This window comes from Mastigoproctus giganteus, chromosome 8, assembly GCF_048544385.1.
Source record: "Mastigoproctus giganteus isolate SK-2022 chromosome 8, ASM4854438v1, whole genome shotgun sequence".
Taxonomy (NCBI): domain Eukaryota; kingdom Metazoa; phylum Arthropoda; class Arachnida; order Uropygi; family Thelyphonidae; genus Mastigoproctus; species Mastigoproctus giganteus.
In genome coordinates this window covers 152351005-152369603 of record NC_143582.1, presented here as the reverse complement: position 1 = coordinate 152369603, position 18599 = coordinate 152351005, and the positions used below count along the sequence as shown (strand labels likewise).

Here is an 18599-nt window from a genome sequence, read left to right as displayed (position 1 = left end):
CGGTCTCTTTTCTTTTTCTGGTGCTTCTGTGTGCAACACCGCTTCAGGAAAGCATTTCCGACCCCACATTGCTATATGATTTCGAGTTGTCAAGATGTACCCTACCCCTCCTAGAAGTTCTGAAACACCCTGTAATTATGCTTTGACGTTCGAGCCCGAATAAGTTATATCAGGAAGTTTCAGTGATGCATGAAATAAATATGCCAATAGGTAACTTTAAGCAGACTTTATTTACAGGATATCCCAAAGATACAATAACAACAGATACATACTGGAGCTCGGAATCAATAGACAGGGGAAAACAGACATATTCCCTGTTTTATTATAAACTATAACACTGGACATCAGTGACTAGTTACAAAGCAGAGTATTCATGGCTTTCGATAGCCATTCAAAAAGATAAAACAAGTAGCTGAAACTGAAAACAAAAAAATAACATTCAAAAATGGTGGCTTTGTTTGCCCTACAGTGTACAACATGGCCTAGAAACGATGATAGCACTAAATCTTCGGCCCCAATGTCAGTTAAGAGAAATAAGGAGGGAGGGAGGGAGAGAAAAAAAAAGTAAGAAACACGCGACAACGTGCAAGTAACGATATAGGAAGGGCGGACACTGTTTTCTTTACAACACAACAAATAACTGTACACCACGATTTACAATAGAGCCTATGTGGTCCATATGCACGAGACCAATTGACGATAAAGCATCGTGCGTTATTGGCGCCAAGGTAAAGAGCAACCTTGAGCAGCCCTAGCCCTTTTAAACTGAAGGAAAGAAAAAAAATATATATATAAAAAAAAAGAAATAAAAACACCAGTCCCAAACTCTGTGGTCAATTGACCCCTCTATAGGATTTTTTTTTTTTTTTTTTTGAATCTCAACCCAAACTCTCGCTCTGCCAAAATTTGTCAAAGACATCAACCCAAGGCCTGTCTCGCGCTAACCTTAACTATTTAAAGGCTGAAGAGCCCAAATGGTCGGAAGCATTACCTTGCTTCAGGGAAACAACTGTGATCCAATGGATGGATTCATTGCTGGTCTTACGTTTCGCGTTCCTTCTTAATCTTGAATTCGTCTCCTAGGATGGTAGCTATCTCATTCTGCATGAAGGCCCACGGGACGTTTGAGCCAGCAAGGGGACACTTCTCACCACTGGGACAGTAGACTTCATTGCCATTAGCTGCCCCTTGGCTCTTGATGCTCTCCCGTGAACAGGGAAAACAGAACTTGTGGTGCGGAACAGAAGGACATTGCACGAAATGGGTGTCTTCCAATCGCTCATTGCACAAAGTGCACTTCAGTGGAGGAGCTGAAAGTTGACCTTCAACAGATGCTGTGGTGGTGGCTGGAGCTGTGGTTGTTGTGGTGGTGGTAGCACTTTCCGACTCTGTGCCAGGGGGTCCGGTGCTATGACGACCACCAGAGGGAGTTTTCTTGCCAGAACCTGGGGGCCCACCATTTGGTGAATGTCGTGGAGCAGAACCAGGACGACTACCTCCGTTTGGAGCAGAGTTAGCATCTGTAGAAACTCCATTTCTTGGTGAACTAGGAGGAAGGTTGTCAGCAACAGACATCAGTGCTGCCATTGGCGACGGTCCATTCTGCGTACTTGAGGGCGTGTTGCCCTCTGGTGGAGTTGTGGTGCGGTTGCTGAGAGGAGATACTGAACTTGGTGCAGAGGTGGGAACGCTATTCACAGCTGTAAATGCTGAAAAAACAAAGAGGAAGCGATTAAATATGCAGTTGTATAGAATGGAAACCAATATTTAAAATAATATATATGCTTAAATATACGATGGTAAGATTCCCACATCTTTGTAAATCAGACAAAATAACAAAATACAGGTTAACTATACAGTTCCTATGTACAAAAAAAAAAAAAAAAAAAAATTTCAGTAGACAAGAAAATGTAACTGTGAAAGCAGTCCACGTGAAACAAATATCGAAAGAGACAAATATTTAGTTTCAAGAGTCAAACACGATAAAAATGTCGGCATATCAGCCCATTGCAACTCTCATCAGCTATAAGTGGTGTTGTATCAAGGAATACAAAAGTGGTCGCAGGCTTAATCCAATTCCACAAAGGTGTCCGTTTATCATGAATTATGGAGCACCAAAATTGGTTATTTTAACAATAAACTGAAGTCCTGTTCTCTGATTTTCAACAGTGCTACACTCAGAGAGAGAACGGTTAGGGTGATGGGAACTAACAGAGAGATAACTAACAGTTAGGGTGATGGGAAGAATATCGGCATTATGTTCCCCCCCCCCTCCCCCCAAAAAAAAACAGATTCTTCGATGGCGGAAGCTTGTATGCTATACGATTTGGAGATTATCTTAGACCAATAGATAAAGCTGTTTTAGGGTGCAGTTGGCGCTAAGTTGCTTTCTATGAACGATAACGGACTTCTGTATAGGGCTGAAGTCGGTTTATTAATTTCTGGAAAGGGAAGATATTTCCAGAGAATCGAGTCGAATGCTTTGGAAAGTGAATTTCAGGTTTCTCTTCCCCAAGGAATACTACATAAATTAAAATATGTCCTCAACGAGGAATGATTTCTTGCCTAGACCACCTGAATAACCTTGCTGATAGCATGTGGGCTAAGCGTGAGAATTTTATAGCAGCAAGGGATGAACACGTCCTATTTATCGTTGTGTGTAAGCTGCTGATGGTAAGAAATTCACGATTCTACATGAATCGATATGTTGTTCCTTTATAGTTTAGTTATTCCTTTATAGTTGTCCACAAAGTGTAATTTAAATCAACTGTTTATGCTAAAATATTTCGTTAATAGAACTTCATTAACTTTTACATATGAGTATTTTGTTCAATGTTAATATTTCAAATTTGTTTTTGAAACTAGTTTAAGAATACATTCTTCGAAGTGAAGTTTTGATTAATGGGAGGGAGCGAATCTAATAGCAATATGAAAGCCTCTCTATTTGCAAGATAACTTGAAATGGACATTTCCTAATCGACGAAGAGGCAGAGTCGAGTACAATTACACCTCCTGACTTCAATCATTGTATTCCTCCCCCCTCCAAATATTCCATTAAGTCAGAAGTATGCATCCTCCAAAATTACCTGTTCTATGCCCAGCTTACAGTAAGTCGAGTGTTCCATCGCACGAGTGCATAAGTACACGCGTTTTGAGTAACTGTGGTTCAAAGCCCGCGTGTTTTTCTTGTATTCCCAATCTTGTGAATTCCTCTGATCGTGCGGTCGTCCTGGAGTATAAACGACAAAGTATTTGTTTTACTACCTGTGTGCAGACTATGATGAGGCATATGAACTCGTCTTGGTTGACTATGCTCACTACAGTACAACACATCAACTGTGCACTTCATATAATGTGGGGTACGTTGCAAAGCACTTTATCACTCCCCTCAATGGAGTGATAAAGTGCGATGTCTCCCTTCAAGAGACATCGACAACCTAAACAGTGGTGGAAATGAATATCACCAGACATATACTACACTAAGTTGGTGTTTCGTTGTTTGTAATGGATACGCAACGTTGCATATGGTTAGCTGTGTTATTTTGCCGATATCACCTTAGATAACTTCTTCTGATTCACGTGGAAGTTCAGACGTCCTTTCTACACAGTTAACGTTCTCTAGATGTACTTACAAACAGCCAAACCTCTTTTGAAGTCACTGAAAAGTTATTGCCAAGTTTTTCTGTTAAGCTAATAAACGCAGTTACCTTCTTACAGAGCCTCCAGACACCTAAAGCTTGTGATGTGTTGGTTCTAAAGTAATGGGACTGATTTTTTTGTATGTGACATGCCTTCAAATTTGGCGCTTTGGGAAGCTATGCACGTATTCCAACGATGTTGTGATTGCTCAAAATATTTCTTTTTGAACATAAAAAATAAATTTTCTGTTTATAATCCGGGACGACCAGACGGTCAGGAGTTCACAACATAGATAGAATACAAGAAACAGCATCGTATTTAGCAGTCACAGGCTTGAAATGCATTCTGCATCATTCTTTTTAAATGTCTTCAATGATATGGCAAATCACTTTTTATTTTATTGTATTTATTTTTTTAAAGCAAAAGCCGCGCTAAACTAAGTACACAGTGAATGAGATTGTTATCTAGATAAGTTATACCAATTATGGTGAAAAATAGCTTCACAGAGAGCGTACTAGTAGATGGTAATCTGCCATGATGAAGGCACCATGGCTTATTCTTTTTGCATCCCATAGAATTTCTCGAACGCTAGAATGTCTGCATAATAATTCTGACTGTTTGATAATGAGCTCTGCACGAATAGTAATGTAGATGCCACATAGTCAAACACTGTCTTCACTTGTGATTTTGACATGTGCTCTTTTTGGGTCTCAGGGACGTCGGGGTTTTCTACTGCAGACAAACTTTGTTTCAGAGATACCGAACACACATCATCAGTTACGATTTTCATCAAAAGCACGATTTGTCATAATTCCCTCGAAAGATTACAACAAATGTGGAATTTTCGCTATTTCTTTTCATCGTTCACATTGCATGGCACAGTCTTGTCAGAAACTTTGTTTTCATCGAGTTCCAAGTTTTCTGCTGTTCGACCAAAGAAACCAAATCGGCATTTCAATAATTTAAATAAATAAATTTTCTCTCTCTCTCTCTCTCTCTCTATATATATATATATATATGTAGAGAGAGAGAGAGAGAGAGAGAGAGAGAGAGAGATGTATGGGTGACAGGCGACTGTTTTAAGGGTGTTCATGACCATCTCTGCCTTTTTGAAACCTGTTGTACGGCCCAACTTAACATTACTTCGCCGCGTAAGCCTCTTCTATCCGTGGACATAAGGTGGTTTCGATTATCTTCTTTAGGGAAACAAACATTCAAGAAATGCTTTGTTTCAAGTTGGTCAATTTGAACACATGCACAGAAAATGTTATTGATTACAGCTGCCAAGTTTAACTGTAATCAAAGATACTATATTAGAATGATTCACTGTACTTATCTTTTCCATTTAGCTTGTAGGCAGAGAAAACATCTCTTTCAAAAGATAACCCAGGTAAATAGTCACAAGAGCACAGTCCACTGATGTTTTCAAATATCCAAGAACAGTTTAGATCTGGTTCATAGTAAAGAAAGTGAATTGCGTACTGCGGCAGTTACGTAACGCAAGTGTCTCTATGACGTTGCGACACGTGGCTTATCTGAAGACGTAACATACCGAACAGCTGTTGGTATTTCAACACAAAAGGCAAGAGAAAAATGTCCGTATATTGTCTGAGTATTACGATTTATTTTTCTTTCCGAACTACTGCACTTAGAACAGTATGTTACACGTATCGTGATGCGCTCAGGTGCATATGTAATACGTAGCTAGCACAACCTCGATATCGTGCATGACTGCATTCCTCATGTGTAACGAACAATTTACATTCAGAAAGTTAAGGTGAGCTATATTTATCACCTCCACTAAAGTATTCCTCTGACAGGCACTTCGTATGCTTCTTTTGGTTGCATCATTCAGCGGTGTTGGGACAGCTGAAAAACCCTGTTTTATGCAGATGTGAAAATTCCTTCTTACACACAACTACAATGGTAACTCATGCATCTTTTTTTTTTTTTTATTTCATTTTAATGTATATAAACACGGAAAATCCCAATTAAAATGTGCAAAGTGAATTATAATTTTTAACATAAATCCTATAACAAAACATTTCTATAGAACTTTTATGATAATTTAAAATGACAGATTTTTAATTAAAGCACATAATCCTGCAAAAGGATCAGTATTAAGATCATTTATGATCCTTAAAACCTTAAGTTGAGCAATTTTTAATGTTCTGTGTGCAATGTAAAAATCAAATGTTGTCGAGTATTTCTTACTGATATACGGAAACTTATTTCTGAATATTCCCCATGGAACACTAAATTGGTTTTAGTCTTAAGCATAAATTTTAATTATGTATGTGTATGATAAATGGTTGCTTAAATGAAAATAACTACAGTAGTTCTATCGTGTGATGATACGTCAAGTTTATCTGTTGATACGAAATATCACACCTGAAGAAAATTACACACACATCCTTACTTTCGTGTAAACCAAGCAGAAATAGAGTACATAAGATTTCGACAACTTTTGTACAAAAAGAATTCTGTGCAACTGAACGAAACCAATGATATTCGGAGGCAAAAATAAATAAATGGTATCGATAATTCTTCATTTAATCAAATTCAAATCTAACAGCATAATTTATCAATTGACCCCCTATTTTCATATTGTTGTGCTGTGTGTCTAGAATATATTTGGTCATTTCCAAATCATAAGATGCCAAAAAAAAAAAAAAAAAACGGACTGCCCAACAATATTTGTTTTGCTAATCAAATATTATGCTAATTTTAAAAGTGTAGAACAAAATGGGCCCTATTTTCGAACAAAGAACGTGTCTGTTTTTACCAAAATGAGACTGTTCACTTTGAAGGAAACATGTACAACTTTATCTTTTTAGTGTGTGTACAGCCTCAAACAACCTTTAGCATCGTTTCGCTTTGTAATTTGTGAGGATATCATACCTATAAAAGCCCGTCAGTGTAGCGATGTAAAAGTCTGAGTAACTTGGCGATTATGAATCAATTGTGGTAAACGGAGACCCATCCGATTTTTCTGGTCCAAATGTGGTAGACCGATTAATTACCACAATTTTATAGACAACCGAATGATCACTTCAGTTTTTTCCGGCCAAATGTGCAAAATTTACTTGTTAATAAAGCTATTTTACTTGGCTGCGTGATTCTGTAATTCCGTTACTAGGCATAATTTAAGTAGAAAACAATTCAGTTTTCCAATTTAATTGGAAAACGGTCCGTTCAATAAGTCTTCGGGCCAAATACGGTAATAGCAACTAACATCTCGCTTAGCAGTGAAACTTAAATGTGTCAGCTTCCATGCACATGCAAAACAGGAAATTCTTTCTAGGATTTCCTCTTTTGATAAGCCCTGCTGGTTTTCCGTTCCCTCACCAAGCGCTCTGGGTCAAGAAACTTCATTTAGCAACAGCCGAGTGACCGAAGTGCTTTCAACATAGGCTAGCGAACATCTATTTAAGACGGTCGTTTCCATCTCCTATGGAACACTGAGTCATCCGACCAGTGATACCATGCCGCTACACTGGGTCTACCACTACCTGTTCGTCATTCCAGTGCGCACGCTCACATTGTGCATTTCACTCCCCAGGGCAACCGCCGTGACAATGTACCGGTATTTAGCAACGTCATACGGCTGCAAGCGTATCTCACACACTCCATTACGCCGTGCTAGATGAGACCAGACATAAAAGAAAAAAAAAAAAAAAAAAAAAAGAAAAATAATAACTTGGGGTTGAGAAGCTAAGTTAAAAAAATAAAATCACTTTGAGCAAAGTTGGGGGAGGGGGGTAGCTAAAAGTCTAATGGACCCTCTATAAGCATATGGCCGGAAAGGGCCTTTGAAACACTACTGTATTCGACTTGTCTATGTTTACAATAAAGATATAGCTTCTCTTGTTCTCGTTTGGGCGTTTACACTTAAAATTCATCGAAAACAGTGATACCACCAGACTCTGAATATTGCACCCGTGAAATGTCCAGAGAGAGAGCGCTACATAAATTTAAAGATACCAATTATTTTAAAGAGATCTGCGAATTAAAAAAAACTCCCCCAATGATATAAAACATCTTTCAAAGGGGCAATGATACGTAGAAATTGAGAAAGAAGAGACGCCACAAACTTTAGTCACGCTGAACTGGATATTAACATTATCCAACAGATAAGATGCAAACTTCCCAAATGGCATCATGATTTTTCCATCACTTAAAATGCTTAATAATAATAAAGTCCTGACTAAAATACCAGTCATTTACGTACAGTTAAATTTTCCGTTGTTATTTCAGCTAGATTAGACTAGTAAATGTCTCTTATTCAGACAATTTTTTACTCTATATCATGCAGCTGAATTAAAACTTGTTTTGGAAGTGAATTCCAACAGTACTATCCATAATTAAACACTATTCTTATACTTGACAAGCAAATTGTAGTAATCGCATACGTAGATACATCAAATGTTTAAGCATGTCCCCTTTGAAATTATCTTTCAATTATTGAATTGCAGGCTTCCAGTGGTACTCTGAATTCTGGTCGATACATTAGTAGCTGGTAGTTTCTTAGAGGCCGTAACTATTGCTCTGATTACAGTATTTTGGAGTTGGCCAACTAAAATGATTAATTTTGTAAATCTCCATTCGCTTTAATCTATATCCAGTAACCTTGTATCAAGCGTAAAGTCAACACGCACCTTAAAATTCTTAATATTTGCTATCCTTAAGTACAGTAGTTATAAATATGACATTGCACTAAGGACGCTATATTAATGACTGGTATTTAGTGCAACGTGTTACTCAGAACTTGTATTCCAGAGATTTTGCAAGTCGTTAAGGAGGCAGTTGGACTTATGCCAGCCTAAATCACGTCACACGGAAAATCTTAAGATAAGTGACACTTGCTATTCTTTAAAACGAATCCACAGGAAACGACTTCTCTGACAAGCTTAGCGGTTTAATCCAAAGTGTGTTTTAGTATGCATTTTTCACAGTCATCTTTTACAAGGACCACAAAAAACTGTTTGCCTGTGAAAATGAGAACCTTTTTAATGTATAGAACAGTGGTGCTTAAACTGTTTTTACGCAGCGATCCAAAACATCTGTTCTTGTGGGAGAAGTTTGTCATGACCTCAACAGCTTCGAGTTCACTGACAATTTTTATGCATGAGACGATGTTCCTTTGACACTAAACACACTACACTACGTTCCTTTAGAGAGAGTAAAGTCAATAATTCGGTATATACTCTGTACGGCCGTGGCCAGAAAAATTGACAGCTCCATTATCTCGTTTTATTGAAGCTTATATACTAACAAGCCAGTTAACAGTGGACCGTGAATTTTTTGTGGCAGTGTAATGGCTCGGTCCTTACAGTGTTCATACTTTCGCCCTTGTGTCATTCAAATACCAGCGATTCCAATTATATAACGAAAGTTAACATGGAAAAACTTAATAAAAATTAAAATTATTATATGCTGGTAATATAAAAACTGTTCATATTAAAGTTAACATATATATATATATATATATATTTTTATCATTTGAAGAAACGCGACTTCGCCTTTCACTAACACTGTTTATTGCATATATCTATAACTGTTGTAGCACATTTTTCGCGAGCCCCTGAAAATATCAGACCCAAGACTGTTTTTAAGAGATTGGAATACTGAATACACTGTACTATGCTACGTTTTGCCATTTCCTGTCTCTAACCATTTCGTTTCGTAGCTACCCCTTAATGTTTCATTGCTTTACATAACAAATGGCAAACCAATCGGCAGACCGCAACCATAATTTTTTATCGAAACTTTTCCGTTCATTCAATCTTCTCCATTCTAACTTTCGCTCAAGTGGCAATTGATTTTTTTTTTTTTAATATGCCGACAAAAATCTCACAATAGCGAATTCTCTAGAGTAATAGAAACTGGCCATTCCTACTTTACCCTAACACAAGGGTTAGCAATCTATGACACCTGTGCTGCGCCATAAGTTGCTGCAGATGGCACAGACTACTTTAAATATCACCACGAGACAGCGAGGCGCAGTCGCAAATGCTTCGACTTTGTATTCATCCCAATAAAACATTGTCACAAAACCTATCACAAAAACAAGCAGCTGTAGCCGCGTTACAAGAATTTAAAAGTGAAGACTGTTGAATGCATTTCAGAAACATTCACTCATTGGATGTGACTACAATAGTTTCCTTAAATATACGCTATTTAAGATAAACAAAATTAATCCTCTAATTTCAGAAACTCACCACTAGCACTAAGACCCTACATGTCAGCAAATCTAGTGCACTATCTCAGGTTGCTTAAATCCTGCATATAGCATGCATTTCGATTTCCAAGTCTGGTAATTCAGAATTCAAGACTAGATTGAGAATGCTCTTCTGCTAATCTAAAAGATGTCTACTTTATTGCTGTCTCCTGCATACACGAATATGGGCATTACTGTTTTTATTTTAACCAAATGAGGTAGGAATATTTCTGCTTCCTCCCCTTTGTAGTTTTTCTTTATTACTGCAAAACTTAATTTTTCAGATAAAATTTACAGTTCTCTTAGTAATATACACAAAATATCCGCCGCTTTTATAATTATTCGACAAATGGTGTGTTGGTGGGGGGGGGGGAGAAAATAATGCAGTATGACAAAGAACTCAAGTTGCCTCTGGAAAAATCTTAAGCAACACTTTCCATTCGTTTTCGGTTCTTGACATTGAGACAGAGACCTGTTTGGTTGATATGCTAGTTGAGTTCGTTTCAGCGGCGAAATTACCATACTTCGTGATTCTTCATCCCACTCATAGTAGGGGCGAAGTATCAAGAAGTCTTGTATCGTATGTTTTTTAATGAGTACAGGAGGGGCGTTTACAAATCTTGCAGGGGATGGCAGGATTTGTAGCGAAACTACAAATTCTTGTTCATTTCCCAATGTTCAACTAGGTTTATTCAAGATATTGAAGGGATGCGATTCAACATTGTTTTGAAATTAATCACTCCTTTCATCACATACGTTGTAGACGAGGTGACAGCGAGAAACCGTTTGATATTCACTGTACCTTGCACAACAATCAGTGAACCTAACTGTACAGTTGTCTGCATCCTGACTGTGATGGACAGAGGACAGCGCACTACATGGGTACAAACCTGATGCTTCTCTTTTAGAGAGGTCTGTGTTCAAATGGCATAGGAGACTAGAAGAATTTTAATTAAAGGCCTCTTTAAATCGGGGCTAAAATTAACCGATGTCGAATGGAAGGAATAGGAGTTTCAGCTTACACAATCAGACCGGCATATAAAAACACGTTTGTGTAGCCATAATCCAGGACACACCATATGAACTACACTAAGCCGAAGCCGTCGATGTTCCATAAATGTTGCAAACAACCTAGCCTGAATCAAGTTCGTCTAATTTTCTTCTCAACGTGTGGTACGCATACGACTGAGACAACCTTGCTTTTGACAACAATTTCGTCCATTTTCCTTGTCTTTATATTACACACAGTTTCAGGCGGAGGCTATATGGTTCCTCACCCGAAGATTTTTTTTTTTTTTTTCAAACTAGACAACTAACCTTTAGAAACACGTTACGCCTATATCTTAAGACGATATGCATGACGGATTAAGTGCACAAAAGTAACGAATTGGTTTTATTGGATTATTATTTTTGTTCATAGATTTATTATTTGACTACTCAATATAGGATAGCAAGACTAAGATACTATAGTTGCTTCTCGCTCTTAAGACACGTAACGCAAGTGTCTTATTTTTTATTTATTTTTTATTCACTGGTCTTTTAGCGTTTAATTAAAAAAATCCTTAACATGCTTAATTCACGTTGGCCAACAGCAATTGATTCACACACTGACAACTTCCCATACTTGTTCAAAATCTTTTTTTTTTAACATTTCAAGAAATTCACGAAGAAAATACGTGTTCACGGGAAAAGAAAATTCAAAACGCCCATGGATTTGATTGTAAAATCATAATGCACTTAAATGTAAAAATTTATGCACACACGAAACAACTTTATTTTTCTATTAACTATTTACAGCCCATGGCTTGGTAAATCACGCCGACTAATTGACTCCATTTTCAATTAAGTTATGCTGTTGCAAAATAACACCACCAATCTAAGTTATAAAGTTGGCATTTGCTACTAGAGGAGTGCTACGTGCAAACATCCAGGCACTACCGCTACCTGACAAGCTGGCTGACCTTTAACCGGAATCCAATGACGTCATGCATGCTTCATCTTTAATACTAGCTGCTCGTAACGTGAGAAGCAACGCACGCAGGCAACAATACAACAGGGAAATGTGCAAGCTAGACAAGGAAGGCCTGTTGCCCGTTCAGTCAATGCGCTCCAAAATAGACTCATAAATCAATAAATATACTTTGCTCAGCTAACGAACCTCACCAATCGTGACGAAATGCATGTTGGGAAATTGCGATCGGACACGAAACAGTTGGGATCAGTTTGATACACCCAAGTTAGCGAAATATACTAAGGTCATTTGGAGTTACTAACTTCTAATGCTTGCCATCGTATACACCCCCATTAAACTTCAAGTAATAGCTCTTAACTATGCAAAGAAAAAATTTTAAAAATTGCTTCGGAATGTAACATGGAAATGTCTCCGGAGCGTAATTAATCAATAGCAGCGTCTGTGCAAATCATCCATGTGTAATTTTTTTTTTATCACAATTTATTTATAGAATAATATAATTGAGTACAGGATTTCGAGCTATTCAAAACACTAGCCGTGCCCTATGCATCGAATCATGTTTCCTCTTTTACTGTCCCACAATAAAACAGGAAATATCCGTTATCCTGCTAAAGTAGTAGACGTGATTCGCCGTATTTACTGTAACGGAACCCACTTTAAGTGTCTGAGGGACACCAGTGCAGGTCATTGAAATTAACTGCCTTTGGGGCAAACAAGTATAGACAAACTGAATCACAAGCTTCGTGATAATTAATAGGACATCTTATAAGATGGCGATCTTGTTAGTATGAAACTGCTGAAATCTAAAGTTACATATTACAGAGGCGTGTGGAGGACAGGGGATTTGAAATACTAGAAAATCCAGTTCATTGGGACGATTTCTTAATATTAAAACAGGATATATATTACCTTTTTTTGCTCAGTCTTAATTAGTATAAGAATATTTTCAAAATTAAGAATAGTTTCAAAATTTAATTTAATTTATGTTCGTGCTCAGCGAAAGAATTCATTTACAGCCCGTCAGCGTTAAATCCTTCGCTTCTCTGCCACTATGTGCACGAACTGCTTAATTCCTAATTTCCATAAATGCATTCATTTTTTTACCCCCGTTGACCCTTTTTCTCCTCTTGCTGTGTGCACGGGCCTAAACGCTGCACGAACGTTGAAGATTGGACGTGACTCAGAGCCACCCAGCTGATTACCCAGTGTTGGACTGGAACGGCAGGAACACGGTTGGCTCTCAGTGCAGAATCCGATCGCTCAGCACCAGTGACGAAACAGAATTTATTCAGGCAAAAAGTGCAGTTTTTTTTTTAATGGTCAAAATCAATCTAACTCTCTCTCTCTCTCTCTCTCTCTTTGTATTATATATTTTTTTTAATATGGAGTTAACATGAAGTATTTGCTTTTATAAATGTGCAGTTTTGGGGGATATTCCTTCAAACATTGATAGTCCTACTAAGGCCTCTTGGTAGCACTACCGATCCATCGAAATGATTTGAATTTTTGTCGTATCTATTTTATCATTTCATCTTACAATAGTTCTTAGCAAGAATCGAAGACGTTTTCCCAACTATCTATTTCTCTCCATATTAAGTTTTAAGTTACAATACATGTATTTACAAATGAACTTGCCGACCGGGCTAGCCAGGTGGGTAAAGTACCTGCCTGGCAACCCAGAGGTCGCGGGTTCGAATCCCACCTCGGGCTTGGATCAGAGTAAAATGCAAAAACTTTGGGAGGTGCATTATAGCCACAGAAGCCGATGCGCTAACAACTAAAAAAAAAAAAAAAACAAATGAACTTATCGGTAACAAATTATGGGCTAACACACTTTTTTTTTTTTTCTTTCGGTTATCAGTATTTAAAATAGTGCCATGTTATCACTCCAGGCACTTTTGGAATTTAAAAAATTCCTTAAATGGCACAGGTAAAATTTGCTTCTTCTCTTGACACAACGCTTTGGAATTAACCTTACGGTATATATGCGCACCTCGATAAGTGACTGCCATCTCACTGGCGTTTTCCTAATCTTGCGGCGCTGCTTTGAGAAGTTTACAGCACCCCAGTTGACAGTAAGTGCTTTATTCCATTAACACTAGAGGAATAATTCTTCATTGGGCGAGTAATACTTTCAAAATCCCAGTGCCTGTTAGCTGTACAAGGTGGTTCCAAATAAATTTCACTGAGGGAAGGAAAAAAAAAAGTGGGAAAGTACCAGTTTAATGCTAGTGAATCCCAAGAGCTAATAATTGAGGCCATGCAGTGCTAAACAGAAAAACAAGCCGTAGGCTAAATAAATCTAGTATTCTGGACTGGTATTTTGGGTGGTATTAAAGGGTTGCTTACGTTACATCCATCAGGTGGTCGAATGCCAGAAATACAAGTCCTCCTTACAACACGTGCCAGGTCAGACTAGAGTAGCAATCCAGTAAAACTGGGTCAGAAGTACAAGCTTGTCTCTTTAGACCTGGGGCACACTTTTCTTTGGAGACAACGAAATTCGTTGGCAGACTCAATGAAGGTCATACGGCAAAACTTGCAACCCCTCCGGTTCAATTGATGCATATCTACAACTCCTCAGGTTCAGCTGTACATGTATACTGTCACGCCCTCTCTCTTTCATATTATATTTAAATATATTTTGTTAACAGTACGTATTACCTTAAATCAATTTTAAAATTCCCCGTTGCCGACTACTTTCTCGCTTTCCTTCCTGATTATTTGCAGTGTTTTGTATAAGACGCCTACCTTTGGTTATTTTTAGAAATCACCCGTTTCAGAACTGCCTTAAGTTTCTGCTTTCAGAAACAGAACGTTAGTCTCAAAATGGCTGGAGATTATTCAACCAAATTTGCTACATTAATCGAACTGAGTTCCAAAACAGATTACTGTGTAGATAATATTTTACAAAGAGACAAGAACACCCATGATTCCAGGTAAGTGCAGCGTTAGTTTCGATCAATTTTTGTTAATACTGTATATTATTGCAGAACGATATAATATGTAAGACAAAAAAAAAAAAAAAAAACCGCACGTCGCTGGTTCTGCTCAGTATGCCACCATTAAAAAAAAAAAAAAAGTCATGATTAACTGAACAGTGTTCTATTAGCTACCGTGAACAATAAAATTAGCAACTCCGATATCCACTCACTCGCACCTGTTGTTGCTCACAATTTGTTTCAGAACAAAGTCGGATATTGCAAAAACAGTGACTCTACTTACAGTGCCTTCGTCATGCACGCTTTGGAAGGTCTAGGTTCGTTCCCATATGCGTGATCGAAAGCACTTCGGGTCTTTTTCACTGTATATTTGTAGTTAACCAGTCTTAGATTCTTTTTCACCCGGGGGGAAGACCTACAATCAATTTAGGAACGTAAGTATACGCAGTCCTCGCCCTTCTGGTCAGTTAAGCATAAATTTAATCGCCATGGAAAGCTAATCCCGTTTAAGTGGGATGTAAAAGGCTGACAAATTTCTGCCAAGAGCAAGAAAATCCTCGCCAAAAGAAAAGAGTAGGTCCCGTTGCCGAGTGGTCAAGTCAGTGGGTACAAGAGTGCATACAGTTTAGACCTGCGTGGCTACTGAATACAGTATGAATGTTCTTGCGTGTAGTCGTCCCGGAGCAAACAGAAAATTTAAGTTTATTCAACATTAAGCGCTTCTTACTCATTTTAGTATGAATCCAGGGAGGATCCGTTAATTCTTGGGAACATCCAGCAAGGCTGAACTTGCTTACAACGACGTAGGACTCGTAATTATTACATGTACTATACCATATATTTCTAGATTGATCTCGTTTTTACTCATTCGGTCCACCACATTCAGACAAAAGTAAATTTAGCTATAGTGATAAGTATCCTCGGTAACATTTGTACAGGTGAATCCAGTAGCATAACTAAGCTTTTAGTGGCGTACTTTCATGATTGTCAGGTTAAGAATACAATTTTATTCCTCTTCACATAAGTTAAAAATGTCTCCCATCTTGTAACGACTTTTTTCCCCGGCTCTTCCACGCTGTATTAATATTACTTTTTCTCTGTCTGTTTTCTTTGCTGTTCGAAAATACGGGGGAAGAGGTATAATTTAGGATCACTTAAATTTGATCTGTTTTTTTTTTCAGTCATGGATTTATCACGAAGGATTAAATTCGTTGAATTATATATGCTCTGGAGACTGATCATCTTTTCCATTAGGCACAGTGCCTAGGGCCTAAGGGGAAAAAAAAAAGGGAGTCAGAAAAATATATAATTCAACAATTTTATTCGAGCAGTGAAATTCTAGAAACTTAAATACAAATTTGTAAAAAATTCTTTCTTCTGCGTTTTTTGTTTGCAACGTCAACGTGAAACTTTGTATTGCGAGTTAAGTTAATGCTGGAATAAGTGTTGTGGAAATAACTTCAAAACCAAATTTATGAAGAAACGGTTTCAAATTTCTTTAGAAACAACATTAATTCAAGGACATTTTAATGTCACCAAAAGGTGGCCCTGCTCGAGACAAGTTTAAACCTGTGCAGAAGACATCTGTATAATCTAACAGAAAATTCAATTAAAAGTTAGACATGTTTGGTATTTACACTAATAATTGAAAATGTAACGATAATTCCAATTTTAAGTGTTCAGCAATGCACACTGCGTAATAATCTTTTGACCAAATAATTTTGATAAAAAAGTCAAATTATTGCGTTAATTTTTTTTTCCCCTCTCACGTCTGTCGTGTAATATTTAGGGTTGTCCTAGAAATAACCCTGCGGGCTCATTCAGGGTTGTCATGAGTACCTGAAACATTCTTAAATATGACTTTTTCAAGTCCTGGTCTACAGAGCACAACAAAAATTTACACCACCTTTATTTGGTTGGTTGCTTTTTCGGTACTTCGACTAATTTTGGTTGTACTGCTTATTTTCTCTCTCTCTCTCTTGTATTTTATCTATGAACATGTTTAAACCGCGTTAAAAAAATCTAGAATAATTCTAGAACTATTCTGGATTTTTCCTCCAACTGAAATCGGCTAATTACAGCCTCCACTGAGGAGGCTTTTTGAAATTCCTCCAGTCTCCAACGAAGGAATTCGGGGATTTAAACCCAGCCCTTTCCAAAGGAGTGACATGTGGTAAACTCATTATTATGTCACTTTATTATGTGCTTTTAATTTCTCGGTGATGTCATTATTTAATAATAACTGTCTGTTACGAATGGCTACTCAGAAAAGTGCGGTATTCGTATATAAAAACTGATCCATCCGTTTGCCTAGTTGCCTACGTAACGAGTTCGTACATAAGCGCCATCTCGTTACCAACATTAATATTAAAGTATTAATATGGTGATAATGTTGTTAAAAAAAAAAAAAAAAAAAAATAGCGACACTTCAGTAAGATTCGCGATATGGACTAACACAACTAATGAAGAAAACATTTGGTATCTGAAGTAAACAAATCATAAATGCTTCTGTAACTATTTCTAAAGGGAAAAATATAATCAACCTGTCTTACCTGCTTTCATGTTAGTCGCAGCATCGAACGAATACACCCGCCCAACCATGGCGTGCTCTTTCTTGTACCGGGCATCGTATGGCACTCCCATCACAGTAGTAGGGAGACTTTCTCCGCGTGTGAGGGGAGGACGCACGCCATGTTCATCCAACATAGGCCTCTTGGGAGCACTATCCGATCCAGCGGAATGATTTGAACTGTCATCGTCCTCCCGTTCATTTGCTCTTTTATTGGACACAGAGTTCTGGCGAGTAGTGGAGAGGGGTATGTGAGGAGCCGGTGGCGGCGGCGGTGCTACAGGCATAACTCCGACGGCTCGAACTGCTAAACTCGGGCTACCCCTGTTAAGGGATGCCGTATCATGTGGCACTTCTTCCACTCTATGACCGTGAAGGCTGTTGGTCAGTCGCTGGGTGTTGCTGTACTCTAGCATGGCAGCAGCGCGCGCTCGACTGTCGTGAGCAGAGTAGCGTTCAACGGACAGTGCGGTGGGTATGGGAGACCTGGATACGGTGGTACTGGCGTGCGGCGGTAGTACGGCCCCTTCGGCTGACACCGCTACTCCATTAATCGCCTCGTGAGAGTTGCGGGAGACGGACGATGGTCCTGACTTGTAAGGTTGGCGGTTGTCTTGGAACCCGTGCGCACGTTTCATCTGACGAGCAGTCTCCAGGACGAGTTCGATACGATCCGCTCCTTCATAGTTTACACAGCCACGACACACGGCTTCTGAAAAATCGTGTAGCATAGCCCACGGCATGCGGGGAAGGTCGCAGAGGTAGCAGTGCTGCCTCTGACCGCGAGGTAGAGCCGACATCTTGACCATGGATGGCTGGCAGGGACTCGATGCCGTAACAGTACCGATAGAGCCGTCACTGGGCGGCGACGTATATTTCGCTTGCACAAAACTCACGCTTCTGGGAACGATCCAACCATGCGACAAGCGGCTGCGAACTGAAGCATCCAGAATGGAAGGGCGACCGAGGAGTATCCCGCGCATGCGCAATGAAACTTCCTTTATTCAACAACAGCTTAAGGCAGTCCACGTGTACCACTACTGCGTGATGTCATACGAAACGAAATGGCTACGGCGTCACCGATCTGATTTACAACCTCATTTCCAGTTCTGTCCACCAGAGGGCATCGAAAAGTGGACGACGATTATAATTAGAATGAGGTTGACTGACTAGTTCGCTTTTTATCTTTTGCGGCTGTAGACTGCATGCGGGACATCCTGCAAAATACATCTGTCTGGAATGTTTTTGTCGTTGCAC

General features: G+C 38.7%; 1 protein-coding gene across 1 annotated transcript; it reads right to left on the bottom strand.

Moving 5' to 3' along the window:
• Positions 1 to 211: 211 nt before the first annotated feature.
• LOC150081925 (interferon regulatory factor 2-binding protein 2-A-like) lies at positions 212 to 18300 on the bottom strand. Its single transcript, XM_090378989.1, has 2 exons — positions 17326 to 18300; positions 212 to 1709 (listed from the first exon to the last, which is right to left on the bottom strand). The coding sequence occupies exons 1-2, from the start codon at positions 18149 to 18151 to the stop codon at positions 1042 to 1044; spliced, it is 1494 nt and encodes a 497-aa protein (XP_090235115.1). The 5' UTR covers positions 18152 to 18300; the 3' UTR covers positions 212 to 1041.
• Positions 18301 to 18599: the final 299 nt, after the last annotated feature.

Bases quoted from the DNA above. Each gene is read 5' to 3' on its own strand.
- LOC150081925 (XM_090378989.1), bottom strand. From the start codon at position 18,151: ATGGTCAAGATGTCGGCTCTACCTCGCGGTCAGAGGCAGCACTGCTAC. The intron at 1,710-17,325 runs GTAAGACAGGTT...TTGTTTTTTCAG, and splicing joins TGCGACTAACATGAAAGCAG to CATTTACAGCTGTGAATAGC.